Genomic DNA, 21,327 nt, shown 5'->3' on the forward strand with positions numbered 1-21,327 from the left:
GGATTTTAATAGGTTATTTTGTGTGGTGGTGAAAAGATTAGATGGAAAATGATAGGGTTCAGGGAAATAATAAGGTGTTGAGCGGGGTACTTTGAATTTTAGCTCCCTTTTGCTTTTAACTGCTGTGCATGAAAGTTAATAATCCTAAAAACATACCCAGGATTTAAATGTGTTCTTACTGAGACATTCGTCTGCACAGACTCTCTTCCTCTTGTGAACCACCTCACCTTTATTCCCTAGTAATTCTGCTCAGTCCCTGTGTTGCCAGAGGGCTGACACTGTCTGCCCTCTGGCTTCAGGGTTGGCTGTGGGACCTCGTCCTGACCAGTCAGAGTATTCTTTCTATCCTCTTCACTGTAATTGCTCAGAAAGACACATGGGACCCAAGGTGAGCTAATTGGAATCTTCCTGGTAGAGCTGTCATGGAAGAAGATACCCTCCATTTCTCTAAGATTAAGAGCTTTAGCAATGATGAGAGTTGCCTGCCAGTATTTTCCTCCTGAAAAGAACTTCCCTGAGAATAAAGAAAGCAGTAGCAGGCAGAGGTGAGAGGGAGAGAGAGAGAGAATTCAGATCACTGTGAACTTATATACCCTACCATGCTGGAGAGCCACTCATCAGATCTCCATGAAACCACCAATCCTCCAGTCACCCTCTCCCATTTTTTATTCAAGTCAGTTTGGCAAGGAATTTTGCAAATTACAACTGAAAAAGTCCTCACATATAGAGCTGATAAACTGTGTTGATGCAAAGGAAATTTCCTTGGAGACACTGGTCTAAACAGTATCAATAAAAATCAACATCAGGTTAACACCTCTGGTTTGGCCAACTTCACTTTCTTGCTGAACTGACAGCTGCAGTCAGCAACTTCAGTTTAAAAAGACAACACCAGGGGTACCTGGGTGGCTCAGTGGGTTAAGCCTCTGCTTTCGGCTCAGGTCATGATCTCAGGGTCCTGGGATCGAGCCCCACATTGGGCTCTCTGCTTAGCAGGGAGCCTGCTTCCCCCCACCCCCGCCTGCCTCTCTGCCTACTTATGATCTCTGTCAAATAAATAAATAAAATCTTAAAAAAAAAAGAAGCTTCCCATCTAAAAAAAAAAAAAAAGAAGAAGAAGAAGTCAACACCACTGTGGTTACAGTACATGCCCCCAACTGGATGCCCAGACCCCTTTTTTAGACCAGAGCTAAAAAAATCCTTTTAACCATTCGTCACAATGATTATTTACTATATTTTATGTATTTCAGTCCTTTCATTCCAAAGAATCTTGCTGCGTTGGTGGTATAGTGGTGAGCATAGCTGCCTTCCAAAGAATCTTGCAGTAGTTCCCTATCTGCACCCAGAATACTGAATGTTACTCCATCCACTATGGCCATATTCTCTCTCTGTGAATCTCTCCCTTCCCCCAGGCCAGAAAGAGGCAGGAGTAGTCTTGAGATGAGTCGAATAATGTGCTTTCCAGAGAAATGAGTAAACTCTTCGACTCAACACATCCTTAATTTTACTACCAAATTAGGGAGACTGTCACAAATGATATCTAAAGATGACCCCCTCGGGATTTTTCCCCACTACAAACTCTTTTGTTAAAAAAGAAAAGAAAAGGATGTTTGCAGGAGAGTAATGGCTCCTAAAAAAATCCTCCTGTCTTCAAAAATGATACCAGTTTGCCCTCTTCATTTTATCTCCCCGGGCAACTTTGCAAGAGTCAAGGCTGGGTGGTGCTCACCCTAGGAGTATGTGTTAGCAAAGCTAATTTCAGCATCTGTATAAAAATTTCCATCAGCTTCTTGCTGCTATCAAATATCACACTACCTGTGAAAGCTCTTTGAGGGATTGCATTTTAACTTCCTGCCCTGTTTTCAATGAAACTGAGAATTGTATTTGCCATCTGCCTTGCCTACTGGGTTCCTTTTGATCCCGCTTGTTGACCCTGCTATGTACCTTTAAGTGCCAATGGCAATTTTACATCCTGTTAATATTCTTCCTAGGTAAGAATCTCATTTTCTGTTTCAGCAGACTTGCATTGGTAAAACTGCCAGACTTCCATTTATCAGAAGTACTATGTCCCTTCCCCCTAGTCCGAGGAAGAAATTAGACAGCCATAAATGTTAGACCAAGTGAGGTAGGTCCACGTGGCCATCTTAAACAAAAACTCAGGGAACAAATCTTTCGGATGGAGGGAAATGAAGAGGACACATGATTCCATCTTAGCCTTGTCAGGATCAGACACAAAGGAGCCTTAAGATTTAGAATCAGGCCTTACTTTTCAAAGTTTCTGGGTCCTTTTTCAGTCTGACAGGTACGTACAGAACTAGGTGATGCAAAGACTTTGCTTCTCTCCTGGAGTTGTGGAGATGGAATAGTTGTAAATCTGAGCTGTTGTGGTGTTTCTTACCGCACATACTCAGGATTCCTTCAAATGCCCTGCATCTGAACCCCCTTTCCATGTTTGGGAACTCACCTACATTGTACATCTTCGTGGGGGGCAGGAAGTGCCTCAAAATTAACAAGTTCAGATGCCAGCTTTATCAGGATGGCTTGCAGTCAGGGATTAGGTCTTGTCAACTGGAGAGACCTGACTTGAATTTCAGACTGGGAGCTAGTGACACAAAGAGGGGACCAAGGCAGACTCTCCTCCACTTGGTGGGAAGGTGGCAGAGTTGGCTAATGCTAGGGTGACCTCCACTTACAGCAGTCGGAGGAGGGGCCAGGGCAAGGTGGCCTCAAATCAGGCTCTGCGGCCCTCCTAGGAGTTCTGGGAACTACCTCACATTCTTTTTTATGAATCCTGTCTCTTCAATCTTGTTTTTGCAGTAGAGTCTATTGTTTGTAACTAAGAACCCAGGAGGACGCACCTTCTTTGACACGCATCATGGAAAATGTCATTTACAATCGGAGTGAATGATGCCAATACACAGAAAAAACTGGAGTCAAGACATGGGAAAGTGATCTGACAGGACAATCTGGGTCCTTAAGAGGCCCCAAGGTTGCCGCTTTTGGAGCTGACCAAGTCCCACTTTTGTCTGGGGTAGCCCGACGTGGGTTTCTGTGCCTTGAAATTGAAAGAGTTCTGCAAACACAGATGATAGCAAATTAATATTATATATGGGAGGCTCAAACATAGTCCTCTCCTGTGACCCAGGAATCACTTTTCTATTCTTTGGAGGTAATTTAAAATGTTGAAAAGCAACACCAAAATCGCTGGAGTGAGGCCAATGGCTGCCTACAAAAGTGCTTGTGGATAACAATATCCATGATGTTGAAAGCACTTGTGGCTAATTCCATGCTCAGCGTTTTCAGACCTTTTGCTCTTCATTTGAAACACAGTTTCATTGCCACTTAGTTTTAGTCTATGTCTCTCCGTTTAGCTCCTCCCTGTGCTGTCCTCTGAGTCTTTGGAAACTGCCTTTTGAGGCTCAAAACTGGCATAAGCTGTGAGACTGTGTAAATGGCTATTTGCCTCTCAGACCAAATTGCAGTTGGGCGCCGGAGGTCTGAAAGTGCCCTGAAGAGGCCACGTTGCAAAACACTACACGTGATCTGTGAATGTGTTCATGCTTCTAAAAATATTCTTTACGCCGAAATCTGCTTTGGAGGCCTCCGACCGAAGTCCAGCAAACTAATTACAATGGTCTGCGGAAGGTTCAAGGCTCTTTGGCGACACACCAAGCGCTCAGATTGAGATTCGCAAGACCTGGAGTTTGGTCCGTGTCGTCTATTCACCGTGGCCTTGGAAAGCCTGTTCTCACTAAGCCTTAGACTGCACGTGTGTGGAAGACATTGGGGAGATGTTTTTTTAGCCCTCTGTGGCTCTCAGCACCTATGCTTTATGATTCCTTATAAGGTAGCAGTTTTCAAAAAAGCCTGAGATGAACTCGGTTTAGGAGTGCCTTTACGCAGTACCCAGAGTCATGGGAGGAATTTGCCTGCATGAGTTCCGCTTAGAAGGAACCTGTCCCAGAGTCCTCGGAGTCGAGTCTCCTGAACCAGCTCCCAAGGCTGGGAGCCTGATTTGGCCCCAGTTCTTCTTCCAGCCGGAGGCACCTCGGGAGGTGGGCTGAAGTGATGCTGGACCTTGCTGACCCAGCTTTACAGCCTACTGTTTAATCTCAAGACCAAGCGCTGGATGTTGGTGTTATACGACTTCACTAGGAAGGAAACTGAGGCCCAGAAAGTCATAATGATAGTCAATAAATGAGAGGGCTGGGATTCAAACCCATGGCTTTTGGTTTTAATGCCTGTGATTCTTCTTTTTAAAGGTTTTTATTTATTTATTGGAGAGAGAGAGAGAGATCGAGAGAGCAGGAGTAGGGGACGGGGAGGGGGAGAAACAGACTCCCCGATGAGTAGGAAGCTTAACACAGGGCTTGATCCCAGGACCCTGGAATCATGACCTGAGCTGAAAGCAGATGCCCAACCAGCTGAGCCACCCAGGCGTCCCTAATGCCTGTGATTTTCTCTCTGCCTCACGGACATCCTACAAGTGAATACTGTTGAAATAAACAGTGACGTACACATTCAGAGAGCCATGTGGCCAAACCCCACCTCTCGGTTTTAATGCTACAATAGAGCTCCTTAAGATCACTTTGGCCAAATCCATCTTTGTCTCTTATTCTTGGTGTGACCTTCGGCAAGTTAATCTCCCGAACCTCAGTCTTCCCACTTGTAAAATGGGGAGGAAGGTAATACCTCATAAAGAGGTTGTAAGAGTTAAATGGAAGTGCTTAGCACAGCGAAGGTGAGTGACACAGAAAGAGGCCAAACTGCCGCAGGTTCTCCTGTTTCTGCTTCCAGATTTGCTCACATATCCATCCACTTGTCTCTATCACTGCCACCATCTTAGTCCAGGCACCCCAGACAGAAGACTAGAATTGATCTACTTCCATCCCTGTCCCCCAGATATTAACTTCCCACACAGCAGCCAAAGTATATATTAAACTGAGTATCAGGTCAGCTCTCATCCTGGATCTTTCTCATTCGAAGTAGGATCCAATCTCCCTTCATCACCATGGCACCTTGGTCCCTCTAGACCCTCCCCTGCAGCCGTTTTTCATACTGCTCACCTTACTGCTCCCCCCCAACTCTCCCCGACTCCCCACAGCTGTCTGGGTCTCTAGTCAGTTCCCCAGATTCTAAGCGCCCTCTGCCGTCTGGGCTCAGGGCTCAGGATGCTCTCCAGAGCTGCAATCCAGTTCTGTGCTCTTCACTCAGCTGGCTTCCTCTCATCCTTCTGGTCTCAGCAAAAATGCCTCCTCTTAGCAAGGTGTTCTCGGACTACTCTGGTCAGAAACCTTCCCTTTTACCCTCTATTTCAAACCTTTGTGTAGAGTTAGTTTATAGAGCAAATTTATCATGATTTGTGATTTTGGTAATTCAGTGTGTAAGTGTGATGCAGATGGTACTCAACCCACCTTTTTTCAGATACTTTTACCATTTCAATGCAATCCAGCCTGACTTCCAATAGCCGGCACCTGCAATTTTGTAGGAAGCCTCCCTTGAGCTTCTAGAATCTACTTCACTCCTTGGGGCATCTCTTAACCAATGACTAACAGGCACATGGGTATAAATACCCAAGATCTTTCACTTCTTGGCCAGGGTAATTCTGAGCTGCTTCCCAGAGCTTTTTTCCTAAAGGATGAAGTTCCAGTCACCCCCTGTGGTAACCAGCTTCATAACAACACCTTTACTAGCCACCATCCCTCCTTTGTATATCTCCACTCTCCTGCCAATGTCATTACACCTCCCAAATAATCTGTAAGCACTCAATCTTCGTGACAGGGTCTGATTCTGGGGGTACCAACTAAGACCACGGAGTTCTTGGTTCTTTTTATCTATCCCGGGAGAGTGTACATTATATGTCTATCTTGTTTATGGTCATACTGTAGTGCCTGGCTTAGTATCTGGCACCTAGCAAACACCCAATATATGTTTAGGTCATGAGTGCATACTAGGGGTATTATTACTGCAGTGCAGAATATCTTCCTTTTATGAGTTTATGCCAGCAGCCTACCATACACCCACAGAAATGTTAAATGTGCCTCCAAAACTTAGGGCCAAAGAAAAGGTACGTTCTCTGGTGTTTGCAAGAATAACGTTTCTGTTAAAGTGTTGCTTTAGCAATACTTGTTATACCTAGAGGTTCTTTACCGGGAAGAGATCCCAAGACAGATTCTCTAGGAGTCTGGCAATTCTTTCTGAAGCCACCCGAAACCCAGTGTATAAATACTTCAGAGATCTTTCAGAGGACAAAACTCTGTTATGCTTATTTGTGCATGGTTTAAACCGAAAGCAAGTGGACCCTGGACCGGGTGCTCTCAGAGAAATAAGATGAATACCGATGCAGAGAGACTGGCAACTATAATAGGGAAGAATAACAAAAATCATTCCCATGTATTCAGCAGGCATTCACGGACCAGTCCTTGAGCGTGTCATGTGTAGTATCTCATTTAATCCTCAGAGCCAACATACGTGGCTGGTAATGTTACTCCATTCTCAGAGGGAGAGATCAGGGCTCAGGGAGATTAAATGACTTGCGTAAGGTCTCACAGCTAACAAGAGGTAGAACTGGGATTTCTAATCAACTATTATGACTTCATGCTCCTGCTCTTTTTCTTCAATCTCACTCCCTGGATTAAGAATACTGAAAAACCGGGGCGCTTGGGTGGTTCAGTGGGTTAGAGCCTCTGCCTTTGGCTCCGGTCATGATCCCAGAGTCCTGGGATCCAACCGCGCGTCGGGCTCTCTGCTCCGCAGGGAGCCTGCTTCCCTTCCTCTCTCTGCCTACTTGTGATCTCTGTCTGTCAAATAAATAAATAAAATCTTAAAAAAAAAAAAGAATATTGAAAAACCAGCTCACTAGATGAACTAAGTGAAGTATTTCAGCCTGGAGAAGATAAGAAATAAGAATAAAATACACCTCTTCTAGCTGCCTTCACCAACCTGTAGTCCCTCATGGAAAGAAAGGACAGGTATGTTTTGTCGGCTCAGTTTCGGGAAGACTTTTCTAATACTGTTGTCAGAGGTGGAGGGAACAGAGTGCGTTCAGGCACAGAAGACTCCCCCATGCTGGAGATTTGAATGCACCAGTTCTGTGGCAAGTCTGAGAGGACTGAAGTGCAGGAGAGGTGGGTGGCTGGCTTGGAGGACATTGAAGATCTCTTTTAGACATGTGATTCTAGAATACAAAGGAATTAGAAGCCTCACTCAATCCCTGCACATATGGTTGGTATTATGTAGTTCTGGAATGACAAGTTTTACAAAGGTCACATGACCTGAGAGAAATTTACAAATGCCACATTAATACATTAAAGAAGGTATACGTTGTTTATACTCTTTGCATAAGAGAGGCAGAGCTAGTGTTGCTGCAAGGGTAACCAGCATAATGTCAAGAGTGGTCAAGAATGTGGGCTTGGAGTCAGTCTACATGAGTAACTTTGGGCAAGCTACTCAGTATTCCTGAACTTCCGTTTCCTTGTCTGTAAAACAGTGTTGCTCTGTGGATTTGAAATTTTGCAGGTCACGTATTTAGCATAGTCCCTTGAAGACTCTAAGGGCTCAAAACTGGTGGTACCTATTTTTCCAGAAACCTTTATTTCCGAAAAAACATTAAATCCAAATTCTTGTACATCCTTTTTATACTCTGTAAAATAAAAAAAGGACAAGTTTTACATTTGAGATGCTAGAATCTGGAGGTTCAGAGAATCTGGGACTTTCCTGTAACTGCAGTAGCTGTGAACATCTAATAAGGACTCGGATACATTTCATGTCACATGGCTGGTTTTTCGGCTAAGGTAGGATTAGAAGCTGACTTTCCTGAATTTCAGGCTCTTTTTGTCCGCACGTATAATGGACCACTTTGCCTATCCAGATGACAGGTTTCCAAGAGGAATGGAACCTAAATATTTTGTTCTGACTCTGTTTACATTTCTAGGCAAAGGAGAGCAGTTCTGGATCAGAGCTTGTTATAACTCCTGATAACGTTATCTTCCCAAATTCTGCCCCTTGTGGACTTGGCCCCTTGATTAGTTTGCTTCCCTTTCCTCTTTGTCCCTCCCTGGTTTCTGTTACCCCAGTGTAGATCACAGAGGCAAACTTTCCTGCCTTTCTCTTCTCTAACCTCCTCTTTTCTCTGACTCCATTCCCCCTGTCTCATTTCCCTATTCATCTAAACTCATTGCTACTACTTAAAACCTTAAGTTTCTGACCAAGTGGCACCCAGTCAAGACAGGGCATGTCATTAGTGTGGAACTGGGCTGGCCACAGATGACATTATACTCTGGAAGCTTATCAGCAACATTAGAATGGTACTCTTGGTGCCAACAGTTCCCACCCAGCAATGGTAGTTACTGCAGTGCTCCGTGGAACTCCAAGGGAACTACCATGCTTATCTTGGTCCCCTGGACTGATCTGGTTAAGAGCCCAGTCCTTGGAAGCAGGTAGACCCGGTTCCCATCCTGGTTCTGACACTTCCTAGCCACTTTTCTAAAGTGAGAAAATATCACAGACCTCCACGGGTTATTTGGAGGATTTAAGGAAAACCATGGTTATCTCGCACAGTGTCTGGCACCCGGTGTGAACTACGTGATGGCCGTTGGCTAAGGTGCTGACTGATAACCACGTCCCCGTCCTGTCTGGCTTCTCTCCTTCCTGGTCCCTCCCTCCTTGCCCAAGCAATCGGGTCAAACAATGCGCAGGATGAGGTCTACTTGCTTTGCTGGGCCTTGGCATAACCACTAGAATGGCGAAGATAGGATACCCAGAACGTATCTCAACCACAAAATTTTACAACGATGAAAATGAAATCCTAGTGTTTCAAAATCTTCAGAAAAGAAGAAGATGGGAAATGTCCTTTCTGTTCAAAGGCAGGTTTCTGTGTCCCAGGTCTTTCTATGATCTCTCAGGAGGAAGAGAACACGGCCACCTCCCTCCACTCTTCACTCACCCTATTCCCCCTGCCTTCAAGCATGGAACCAGTCCACATGGATTTCCCTGATGTGCGGGAATTTACCACTCCGAGGGGAAATCTGAGAGCCAGGAAAGGAGTTTTCTCTTCTGCCCCTCCTTTTCTCACCATTCCTGTTTATTAAGCAGAAGTCCCAAATGAGATTTAGGGCAGCCTTGCCTTTCTCAGATCCATGCAGCTTGTTAGTATCAGCAACAGCCCTCCTGAACACAGCTCTGCAGAGTTCTATTCTTGCCCCATGCCCACTGATTCTGCTGCATTGCCTTGGCAACCAATTAAAATACTTCTATGTGTGCATCGATATCATCCTTCATTCTGCAGATCCAGGGCACCCTGCTCAGAGGGTTGTGGCATGTCAGGCAGTTGGTGTTCTCTCTGGCTCCATCCTGGTCTGACTTCTTTTTCACCTCCCAATTACCTCTGAATCCCCTGTAAGCACCTACGTGCCATTCCTAACACACCTGGCTTGATATCAAGAAACACCCTTGTCAACAAGACAGGGGCTGGAAGGGATCCTGGAAACAAAATGGCTGGTATATCCCCTTTCCCTCTAGCCTCAGGGGAAGATATCAGGAGCTCCGGAGCCATGAAGCTGCTGAGTCTAAATGCAGTTTCTTACAACAAGGCAAGCAGCACGCGTTCAGTCATTAAATATTTACTGAAAGCTGTTTGCATTTCAGCCAGTCTGCTAGGGACAGAGTAGACCAGACACCTCCTTAACCTTATGGAGCTTATAGTTCAGTAGGAGAGAGAAGTGAGTGGAAAATGCTACACCGTCTGATGCGTGCTGTGGAAGCCAGAGGAACTGGGGCCTCTGGGAACTTGAGGAGGAACCTATGGCCAGATTAGGATTTGGAAAGAGGGCTGACTTCCCAGAGGAGTGAAGGTTACACTGAGACCTAAGCATGGGCTGCAGTGCCCACGTGGGCCAGTTTCCTGACTGGTGGAGAGTTTCATTCTTGCCCGGCTGAACCTCTGGTTCTGGGCTGCGGTGATCTGTTTGAGGCACCCCAGGAGTATATGCCTTGATCCTTCTGCTCTCCAGGCTAAAGTTTTCCCATGAGCCTCTCAAGGGAGAGTAACAGTGAATAGTCCAAGTTCTCTCATTTCTTCTCTTGGCTTTCCATGCTGCACATGTGCACGGTGTCTGAAAGGCACAGGGTCCAAAACCAGCAGCAGCAGGACTATGGTTTCAGGACTCACCACCCAAAGTATGTGCCTCTCAGTTATGCTGAGGATTGCAGTCCTCAGTATCGCAAGTTTCTGTGAATGCCTGGGTGATTAGGAATCAGACCATCTGCAACCTCCCTAACTGCCCCAAACACAGATAGAGGATGCTATAAATTTTTATCTGTATCAGTTTTCTCATATGTTATCTCATATGAATGTAAACTGAGCACAAATCTCTTACATGAAGGTAGAGACAATAGGAGCACCCATCTCAGGGGCCTGTAGAAAGCATTAAGTGAGACTCCACTAAGTAAAAGTGCTTCACCCAGGGTCTGACCCACAGTGAGTCCTTTAAGATTTATTAACTGCATCATAATTTTTAGTGCACATGGCTCTCTCGAAAGACCGTAAGCTCTTTGAGAGCAAGGATCATATCTTGCTTATTTTTGTTCGTCACTAGAGCCCAGAAAAGGGTCTTATTCATAGAAAGCATTCTATACATATCTGTTGAATGAATGGGAAGTAACAGCAACCATGCCTCACATTGTCACTGGGCTTACTGTGTGTCATGGCCGTGCTAAGAACATTACAAGAAGTATCTCGATTTATTCTCCGAAGGAGGCCCTGATCACTGTTACTCCATGTCTACAACGTGGTAAAACAGCAGTCCCGATGCAGTAAGTGTGCTGATACTTTAGAAGGGAGTGCAAGTGGACAGTTAACCTTCACTAGGACCTTACTCTGTCCAGACCTTGGCTGAGCACTTTACAGGTATCAATTTGTTAAATCTTCCCAATAACCCGAGGAGCTGAGCTTTCTGTTTCCATTTTATAGCAATGATGCTCAGAGTCGCTTACTAACTTAATCCAGAAGCACAGTCGGTACATGAGTTGAGAGCCATTGTTTTGAATCACAATGTACTTATTTACTTAGTTTATTGGAAGACTAAGCTCAGAAGCAGCAGAAAATTAGAATATATATTTTAAAAATAATACTAAAATGCCTTTTCCTCTTATTCAGAAAGAAGTTGGAAAACACACACATGCGCGCACATACACACACACAGACACGTACTTAGGGCAATGGAGAGTTATTACTTAATGGGTACAGTTTCAGTATGGAAAGCTGAAAAAGTTCTGGAGATGAACAGTGGTGATGGCTGCACACCACTGTAAGTGAATTAATGCCCCTGAACTGCACACCTAAAATGACTGAAGTGGTAAATCTGTATATTTTATAATAATGTGTAATGTCGGTTTGACAGCGCCAAAGGTACAGGGCCATGTTCCTACTTGAAATGCTGTCTTCCCTTCCTACTGGAGGCCAGGTCAATTCAGCTAACAACTCTAGCAGCAAATTCTTTCACAGCCTCTTCCTTTCTGTCATTGGTATCCCTGTGACTAAGTGTTAATTAACTCAAGATAATGTTTCTCCCAAGAGCAAAGGAGCACACAAAATTTTTGGTATCTGATGCAAAGTTTAGCCATACGTGGAGTGGCATTTCCTATGTTCCAAGGGTTAGCGATTCATGAGCTAAAGTGGTTTTGAACTTGGCCCACTGTGTCTTTCAGAGAGTGCTGTCACCCAAAAAGGTATTTAATAAGGTGATTCACATCTAGGAGATTTGAGTCACTGCATGACTTTACACCAAAAATAACGTGCTGCTCATTCCTCCCATAGCTCTCTAATGGCTTGATTCATGAAGAGTTCATTCTTGCATCATCAAGAGTTATTCCATGATTCCATGAAGTCAACCACAGACATGAAGGTATTCATTTATTTATTCATTCGTTTATAAAATATTTGGGGGTTCCTAATATGGGCCAGGCTGTGGGCTGGGTGCTCTGAGCACAGTACTTAGAAACCAAAAAAGTTGCTTGTTCCCCGTGGGCTTGGATAAAAGACTGGAGAAATGACGGAGATCAGAGGCGAACTCAGCTAATAATTGAGTCCTCGGGTCTGAGGCCAGGAGCATCTGTGGTACGGTGTGGGCTTTCAAGATGGAGCCTGGTACAAAGCAGGTGCTTAGAAGTATTCTGTTGAACGCCTTGGCTTCTGAGCGCCTTGGCTTCTGAGCTGGGGTCTGGAGCTGTATGCCCCTGGGGCAGACACACAGACCCAAGTTGCAGGAAGCTGCTCATGACAAATGGACTTTTCTTTCCCTGCCTGTGTTCTACCACTTACTTTGTACGCACTGGCTGCCGTTCCTACGTGCTAGGGTTATTGGATATCCCAGCCATTTCAATGAGGGAAAATGGCTGTGTCTGCCAGGGGGTGCAGGCTTACTTGCCCGGTAAGCTCAGCCAGCCGCTTGGAGCAGTGTTTGGCTGTACTGAATCCATTAGGCAGATACAGCCCGTGGGCCACGAGATGACACAGAACCAGTATGGCTGTGGAGAGACTTGACCATACAGAGTACCCAACATGTGTCTTCCCAGTGGTGGTCTGAGGCTAGGTATCCAGGCCCCTGGTCTCAACTGCATCTGTTTCCTTCTCCCTCTCCTCCAACTCTGATTCTACTCCAGCTATTCCTGTCCTGTCTTACCTAGCACCCATGTGCCCAGAACAGATGCTGCCTTTTCACCCCCTGACCATGTCCTTCCTGACCATTAAAACACCTGTTTTTTTCTAGGAAATTTCTTTTGGTTGGCCAAGCTTCATTTCTCTCAAACTGAATCACCTCACTCACATTTTAGTAAATGTCATTTATTAATCATTATTTTAATAAATCATCATTTCTTGAGTCTAAGACTTCCCTGTCTTAATTGACCTTACTGAGTTATAATTTGTAGAGGAAAAAAATGCAACTATTCTTAAGTGTACAGTTTGATAAATTTAGACAAACCTATACACCATCACATAAAACATTTGCATTATCCTTCACCAAATAACTATGTGGTTTGTCATTTCTAGAATTTTATATAAATGGAATCAGACAATAAGTAAGCTACCCCTTTCTTTATATCTTAACATTTCTAAAATTGGATGTATCTTACAGCGAATATCAAACAGGTACTATTTCCTTTTTCCCTTAAATGCTATAAAGAAAATCGTAACACATCTAATGGTTTGACAGCGCCAAAGGTACAGGGCCATGTTCCTACTTGAAATGCTGCCTTCCCTTCCTACTGGAGCCAGGTCTAATGGGTAATATCTCTGAGTCAGGGGTGTGTGTGTGTGTGTGTGTATCACACACGTTTATGTGTGTGTGTGTGTGTGTGTGTGTGTGTGTATTGACTAGTTGGTTTTGCCACTAGAAAGTAAGCACTGGAAAGGTGAAAATCCTAAGTTTGCTGTCTTTCCCTAGTGCTTACACAGCTGGACACTGATAGAAGCTAAAGAAACACTACGGAAGGTGGTGATAGTGAGTTTCAATTCCAAAAATATCTTCTAATAGCAAGAACTTGCCTGAAACTCTTCTTGGAATGAGTCCATAGTTTCTAATTACAACACAGGTTCTCTTTGTGGGCTCAGCTGCCTTTGTATTAGTAGGAGACATTTTCCCAAATTTGTCGCATGTACAATTAATACTATTCAAGGTATTAATAAAAGGGAGGAGAGGGGCATGCCATTGTCAAAGAAATTTGGGAAACATTTCTTATTATAATTTATGACTTAGAGATTCCTACTTCATCAGCATGCTAAAAGTTCTGACAAGTGCTGCTGCAAAGAAAAAAAATGTTTAGTTCTTTTTGTATGTGTGTGAAGGTTTTATATATTTGTTTGAGGGAGAAAGTGAGAAAGAAAGAAAATGAGTTGGGGGCGGGGAGCAGGAGAAGGAAAAGCAGACTCCTTCCTCGCTTGAGCAGGGAGCCCAATGCGGAGCTCAATCCCAGAGCCCTGGGATCATGACCTGAGCCGAAGGCCGACACTTAACTGACTGAGCCACTCAGGTGCTCCTGTGTAGCTCTGTTTTAAGCTTGAGTTTGTTTGACGCTGAGCTTGAAAGAACATCCATCTGTGGCATGTAGATTAAGCCTTGTGAAAGACTGCTCTAATATATATGCATGATTTAAGAAAGAAATGAGAAAGAAAATGAGAAGGAAAGTGAGGAGAGCTGTATCTGAACAGGTCCCAGCTCAGCCCAAAGTTATGTAGTGGCGTCGGCAACCGGAGAGATGAAGATGCTTTTTGTGAGTAAAATGGCTGAACAAACGTTCTCCCTCCTGCTTGCGTAATCTCTCTATCCTATGAAGGACTGTATGGGCAGGCAACCTTTTCTAAGAAGAAAGGAAAACAAAACAAAATATGTGTTGCCTAATCCCTTAGGTGACCTGCCCTGGGTGGTAGGTAATTGAGGTTGCGTCTGGAGAGCCCGCTGCCCCACCCCTCTACCTTGGCCACCCTCTGGGAGCGGAGCTGCTGTGTTTGTCCCACCCTTCGGCCAGACAGCCTTAACTGATGAGAAAACTGAAACAGGTAATAGGATGGCTCGCTAAAACAGAGAGGAACGCACCTGCAGGAACCACCCTGGCCATTCAAATGATGGCAAAGTCCTCAAAAACAGAACTGATCCAGTCCACGAAGAGATGAAAGGAAATCAGACTAGGCCAGGAGATACCAGGCAGAAACTATAAGATGTGTATAAGAACTCTCTTCCCATCTTAAAAAATAGTTTAAACATCATCAGGCAGTAAAACAGACTTTTTTTTTTCTCCTGGTAAACATGCCTGTGAATTTTAACAGATACCTGGACTCCTATAACCACCACCATTGTCAGGGTACAGAAGAGTTGCCTCACTGAAGAAAACTCCCTCATGATCCTTTCTGGTCCACTGTCTCTCGAAACACCATAGTGTCTCCAGCAACCACTCAGAACCATTATTTTCCATCACTATGGTCTTGTCTTTTTAAAACTCCCTTTCCTTTCCCTATCCCCTCTGCTTCATTTTTAAAGGGAAGTCTCTGGATGGTTATTTGAGGCTGAACTCCAAATCTCATGCCAGCAGACTCTCTCCTCTACTGTTACTGTTTTGTGATTTTCTGTTGCTAACATTTATCAGCATCTGTGATGTGCCAGGCATTTGTACTCATTTTACATACATTATCTCATTTTAATCTTACAATAGGCTCATGATAGATGCACACCATTATTATCTCCATTATACAAATATGGAAACTGGGGGTAAGAGAGGTTAAGTGACCTACCTAAGGCAAATAATTGAATCCAAGCACAAACCCAGCTCTATCTGATGTCCTATCCCTAACATTATGGTAAATAATAAAAGGGAAGGGATTGTAACTAGGAAAGATGTACACAGAGAGAGGCTGGGAGCAGAGCCAATTTGGCACCATATGGTTTTTAAAAAGATGCCCCAATGTGTGTGAAGGTGGAGAACCATCTGGGTCTCCTGACTTCTCCACCTTAGCTCCTGCCTTTGTGTCTTCCTCCACCTGTCGCATGCGGTCCTTGCTGACCCAGGTGGCCCCTGCTTGCTGTTTTCAGGGGCTGGGGATAGTTTTAGTCTCCTTGCCAATTTTGCAGAAAGCACTGTCTGTGTCACAGCACACGGCAGCTGAGACCCACAAAAGAAGCTGGAGACCTTCTGGTTTCTACTTAGCCTCAATTCCCTTGTGTGTTTTCTGACCTGATTTCCCCCCCTCAGGTGCTTGCAACACCAGCTAAAGAAGTTTCTAGGACACAGCCACCTGGTTTGTGCGCTGGAGGTGGCAGGTGTGTTCTCGCTGAGCTGGGGCAAGTGAGATAGAAATGTGTGTGGTTGGCATGATGTGTAATAAAGAAGGGAGAAAGTCCAGCCCTGCAAGACCTGGGGCAGAGACATTTGTGCTGGGGATAGAGAGGCAGGAGAAAGGAAACTAGAGAAGTTACGGAAGAATCAGAGATGCTGGGAATGGAAGGTTCTTCACCTACATGAGGTGTTCATTTGAGCTTTTTATTTGGGGAAGAGAAGGCTGCTAGCGTGTTTTCTCCGGAATCAGTTCCTAGCTCCTTTAGGGTCTTGGACTTGGGCTGCCAAGCCAGTGCAAGTTGGAAAGAATCACACATCTGAATCACAGCCGTGGGTCATGTGGAGAAAAATCAAACAGGCCAGAAATCAGGATACCAGGGACCATCTCTGGATGACACTCTATTAACAAGCGGGTGAAAGAGGACGCGCAATTCAGAGCGAAAAGTCCTGAGTCACTTCAATAACAATACCAGCTAACATTTGCCGAGTATGAGCCGGTCCCCGTGCTAAGAGCTAATTGACGTGAATCACCTCATTTATTTCTCCCAGCAACCCTCTGAAGTAGGCGCTACTATTATCTTCAATTCACAGATGGGGAATTGAGGCCCTGAGGTTCAAGGGACTCACCCAAAGTAGAGCAGCAGCAGGAGGATCTGAATTCTTATACTTTTCAAATCTAAGCTTGCAAGCTTCACTGCTTTCCTGTCTGTCTTAATTCAGAAATATTTCTAAAAATTCACACAGTAAGGAGGAAGACAGATCAGCTATTCAGGAGGCTGTAATCTTCTCGAAGGCATGCAAAGTTCCTTCCGCCTAACTGCTGTTAGGGAAGGAGGGAAGCAGTAAGAACTGGTAGGGTTTGCGCGGCGGGGGGGCTCTCCAAGGGTCTGTTGATCTCACCTGGTGGTTTGAAGTAACTGCATGCTGTAGGAACCGACAGCCATGTCTCAGGTTTTCTTTTTACCCAGTAGGCTTGGAAGGGTTTTGGACAGGTAGGCACAATGACTGTTTCTTCTCTCTTCGGCTGGCACCAGGAAGTGGGACTACTGGTTCCATCTGGCATGCTGGCTGGCACGAGAAGCACCAGGCCTCTTTGAGCCAACAGAAAATGCCGATGAGCTCGTCTATTAGCTGAGCCTGGGTGAGCAGAACAGACTTTGGGCTTCACGAACTCCCGGACAGGGAGTTAAGGGAACTCTTAGGGAACGTCAGGTTAACATGGTGGCCCTTGGAAGAGGTGTTTTACAAAATGGTACCCTGCGACAACAGGTTATTGATGCCCTCTTCGGGGAGTACTTTATACTTAGTATTATCCTGGGCTGGACTCGTCCCAGACTTATGTTCAGTAATAATACCCATTTCACTGTCCTGCCGAGTGCTATCACTCCTTCTGTGTCTTATGGAATTCCTCATGCCCGGCAGGGCACAATAAACAGTCGATAATAATGTTTACTATGATACTGATCTTTCAAATGCCTTTCATCTAAGGATCTCAACGTGCTATGTAAACACTAATTAGTTAAGCCTCACAATGGCTCTCTGTCTTTACAATATATTTTCCAATTTTATAGAATGTTAAATTGAGACCCAGCAAACTTAAGTGGCTTGTCCAAAGTCATACAGCAGGTTTAAATTAATGATGGTGATGATACTCTGCATTTACGGGGCATGTGTTTTCGAAGGCGCCGAGAGTGTGCTGCAAAGATCATTTTCACACTGTCCTGGAGGAAGGTGGGGAGCAAGTATTATTAGGGGCTGACCGAACTAGGTAAACTGAGGAGGCAGGGAGGACGAGGATCTGACTGAGGATGCCAGTGCCTCCTCTGCCTCTCAGGACATCGTGGCATCCCAGACAAGACTCAGTTCTCTTCACGGAGGGAGGCGTGCCTGCTTGTGCCCTCACAGGAAAGACAGCTACATTCTTGGAAGCAGAGACAGGCTGCAGAATGACAACCATATTTACATCCGGGAACAGGTCTCTTCACAGCCCCATTGAGAAAGGCGAAAGGGATGAGAGGAGCCACTTCAAGTAAGGATGGCTCAGAAAACGCAGGCCACGGGGGTGGCTGGGGGAGGCTGCCAGCTCTGCTCTCTTGCGGAGTATCTTGACTACGGCAGGGCCCGCCTGAAAGCAGCAGCCGCCCACAGCCTGCTTCTGGGCTGCTGCCTCCCAACAAGGACTCGTTCCAGTGCGGCTCAGATGATGGGCACGACCCCGTCACTGGCGCCTTTGTCTGATGTTACAACTTCTTGTGAAAGAGTTCCAGGGACATGCAGTATCTTACCGGCTGTCTCTTACATATCACCACCTTTCAGTCCCACAGCTCCCTATGCCAGGAGGGGCCTGGAATCTTCTATGGTTCAAAAACTTGGCAGCCCTGGATACATCTGTGGCTACCTTTTCTTAACGCAGCCACATCAAAAAAGATAAAAACCTGAACAAAAACATTCCAAGAGGTTAGGGACTTGCCTCCTCCCAGTCTGGCCACCCTTTCTTAGCAGTGAAGATACTCCACCAGGAGCCAAATCAGACCTTGCTGGTGGGGGAGGGGGTGGTTGCTGTGTCTTAGAAATTCAAAGGAGGATTTGTTGACCTCGGATGGAGCCCTATTCTCTACAAACAAGGCACTTAAGAGAAGTTTGCTGCCTACCCGCACCCTGCCTTTTGCAGGCCGGTGGATTCTGATTGATGAGTAGTCCTTGGGCTAACAGGAAGCCTGAAAGAAAGAAGGACGCCAAGCCCTTTTCTGGAATGTGGTCACACAGAGGAGCACAATGGCAATAAAAAGTCTGCAGTGAAGAAATCACACCAATGCCCGCTTCTTCCCGCTCTCGTTTTCGACCATTTCCACATTCCCCGACTGCAAGGGCAGCTTAGAGATGCACTGAACAGAAGGAAGGGGTGAGCCATTGAAAGGAACATTTTAGAAGTGTCCTGACAACACATCATAAGCCGATTCTCCCGTTCGGGAAGGAATCCGCGATGACCCTTCCACCCACTGTTACCCTTCACAACGGAGCTGAGGGACACTGTTGTTCACTTTAAAGTGGTTCGCTTTAGGTAAGACTTCACAGAAGCCAGCCTTGACTCTCTAAGTGTGCCGGCCACCCAGGTCACGGCTTTCTGTGTTTACTTTGACACAATGACTCCTGGGGTTACAGTGTGCATAATCCCACAGGACTCACAAGGACTGTGTCCTCCTCTTGAGATGTGCCCTTAACACAGTTTCCCACAAAAGGCTCGCAGCCACGTCAGATGGAGACCTCCGGATCCCTGTGCACAGCTGGCGGCGATTCGCACTATCGAAACATCAAACACACGACTAGGATCTCGCGTGCGCCACTCCTGGGCCCTTGCGATCATGGCAGCCGCTGAGGAGCATTTTCAGTACGTTTGATTCATTTTGTAAAAGAAGACATCTGCAGGGCTGCTGTGTACACGCGTTGTACTTCACAGCCCTGCCTTCCTATCAAGCAGTCCACCCACAGATACGCGTTCCTCCCGCACAGTTTTCGGGCGTTCAAGTTATCTTGATAGCTTCCTGAATGCATCATGAACGAGCACTGTCATGCTAGCACGTTAGGACTTGGGGTGGGAAGATGGAGTTGGGTAAAATTAAAACAAAACCTGACATTTAACTTCTCAAAGATCTCAAAAGCAAGAGGCAGTTGGATTTGTTTTTTTTTCTTTTTCCCCTCCTCTGTGTATTTCCCATGCACTGCTTTGGATGCAAATAGCAGAAGTGAAAGATGAAAAATAATCACGAAGGCTTTCTTTGTGCTACTACCTTCTAGACAAGAAGCAGGAGGAGCCTAGGAGACTTTAACAATTCTAAGAATTCCTGGGTGGATGAGACAGACTCAGGATTCCACCAGGTTTTGGTAAAATGATCACTGCCCACAGAAACTTATCCTGGGGAATCAGTGGCGGCACTCTTTGAAACCTAACTACAGGAAGATAATCCCTAGCTGCTGGTATACACAAATCCAACCTCTAAATGGACATGATATGAACAAATAAGATCTTTCTTACCCCATCCATGTGGATTCTGATATTAGGCACCAGGCGGAAAGGGCTGGACTGCAGACCTCTGGGGTTAGTCCTGCTTTTCCTGCTGTCCTGCGGGGTCAGCACACCGGGTCTGCGGAAGGAGCCCCCTCTTCCCAAGCTCTGCCCGGAGCGCACACCGTCTAGAAGACGCACGAGCAGCAGGTTGGCTGGCAGTGCCTCGATGCTGCAAAACACCAGGGTCCGGCATTCGGGGCACCGCAGCTCCTTGTGGGCCTTGAAAATCCTCTGGAGACATGGTTTGCAGAAGGTGTGCTGGCACGGGAGGACTTTGGCTGTGACATCGAGCTTTTCAAAGCACACAGGGCACTCCAGAAGATCAAGTAACGTCAGATCATCCATTTTATTTTAAAACTCCAGTCCTGACCTGGAGGGGCAAAGTCCGCATTGTAGGGCGAGCTGGGCCAGGGAGGTAAATCCGGTCTCTGGGGAGCGTCAGAATTCTTGCCTGTTTGAATGAGAAAGGAAGAGAGGAAAAGAATGTGACTGCTCTGGGAGGTATATCCCACCTACAAGGAGGCAGTGTCTCATAAGACAGTTTGCAAGTTACTTTGTTCCAGCACCCAAGTTTCAAATGACTCATTCTGATTCAGTGCTAGCAGGTAGAAGGCTCAACTCTTGCCTGCTGGATCTCGGAGGGAGCATTCAGCACAGTGACTGATGACTTACTCACTGCTTTTCTGTGTGCGAGCAAGAGCAAAGAGACAAGACTGGCGGGTTGAAGTGGCATATGTGCGCCTCTCTCCCACCTAGGGCTCAGAAGGAGCTCCTGTTCCCCACCAGACAATCGGTTTCGGTTCTCAAATCAAGGCCTCCTCAGAATGCAACTTCTATGAAGCTATCTAGGCCTTCCTCCCTCAGGTTTATTCTTCCCTCAGGTTATCTCCAGCACAAGCAGGCAAATTCACATTGATATGTTCATCTGAATAAACATGCAGATGTAGAATTATTTCCTTCACTATACATCCTCCCCCATTATGTTGTTCTAGCAATGTTCAAGAAAAATATCTATGAGAAACCTATTTTCAAAAATTGTTTGCCTTAACTACATGCCAGGATGCTTGGAAGCTTTTTCCCCCTCCCTCCTTCTCTCCCTCCCTCTCCCCTTCTTTTCTTCCTCCCTCCCTCCTTCCTTTCTTCCCTGATTATTCTAGCCTCCGAGACAATATTCCTCCCACAAGATGAAGTCACACGGCCTGTTTAGTTACTTTGACAAGTGTTCTCAGTTTCACCTGAAGGAGACAGGAATTCTGGATTGTGGTCACAGCCTGCAAAAATCAAGATGGAGCAGTGTATACAGGTGTGTGTGTGTTTGAGCTTGCCGCTTGCGAATGTATGTGTGTGGTCTGAAAACATCCTTATTCCAGAAACAGTTTCCTCTTAGACATCCAGAAAGAAGTCTCCAGTTGAGAGAAGTCTCCTGGGAAGGGGTCACT

The 21,327-nt window shown here is 45.7% G+C and overlaps 1 protein-coding gene across 6 annotated transcripts in view; it reads right to left on the reverse strand.

Annotated features, from left to right (window-relative positions):
* SH3RF2 (SH3 domain containing ring finger 2) overlaps positions 1 to 21,327 on the reverse strand; it is a 124,995-nt gene that overhangs the window by 103,353 nt on the left and 315 nt on the right. For all 6 annotated transcript variants that reach the window (XR_006817686.1, XM_045999346.1, XM_045999344.1 and 3 more), the window contains exon 2: positions 19,856 to 20,339. Coding sequence is in view for 5 of the 6 variants with exons in the window: in XM_045999346.1 (XP_045855302.1) it covers positions 19,856 to 20,233 (378 nt within the window). In the remaining variant the exon portion in view is untranslated. The remainder of the gene's footprint in view (positions 1 to 19,855; positions 20,340 to 21,327) is intronic.

Source organism: Meles meles, chromosome 3, assembly GCF_922984935.1.
Source record: "Meles meles chromosome 3, mMelMel3.1 paternal haplotype, whole genome shotgun sequence".
NCBI classification, from domain to species: Eukaryota; Metazoa; Chordata; class Mammalia; order Carnivora; family Mustelidae; genus Meles; species Meles meles.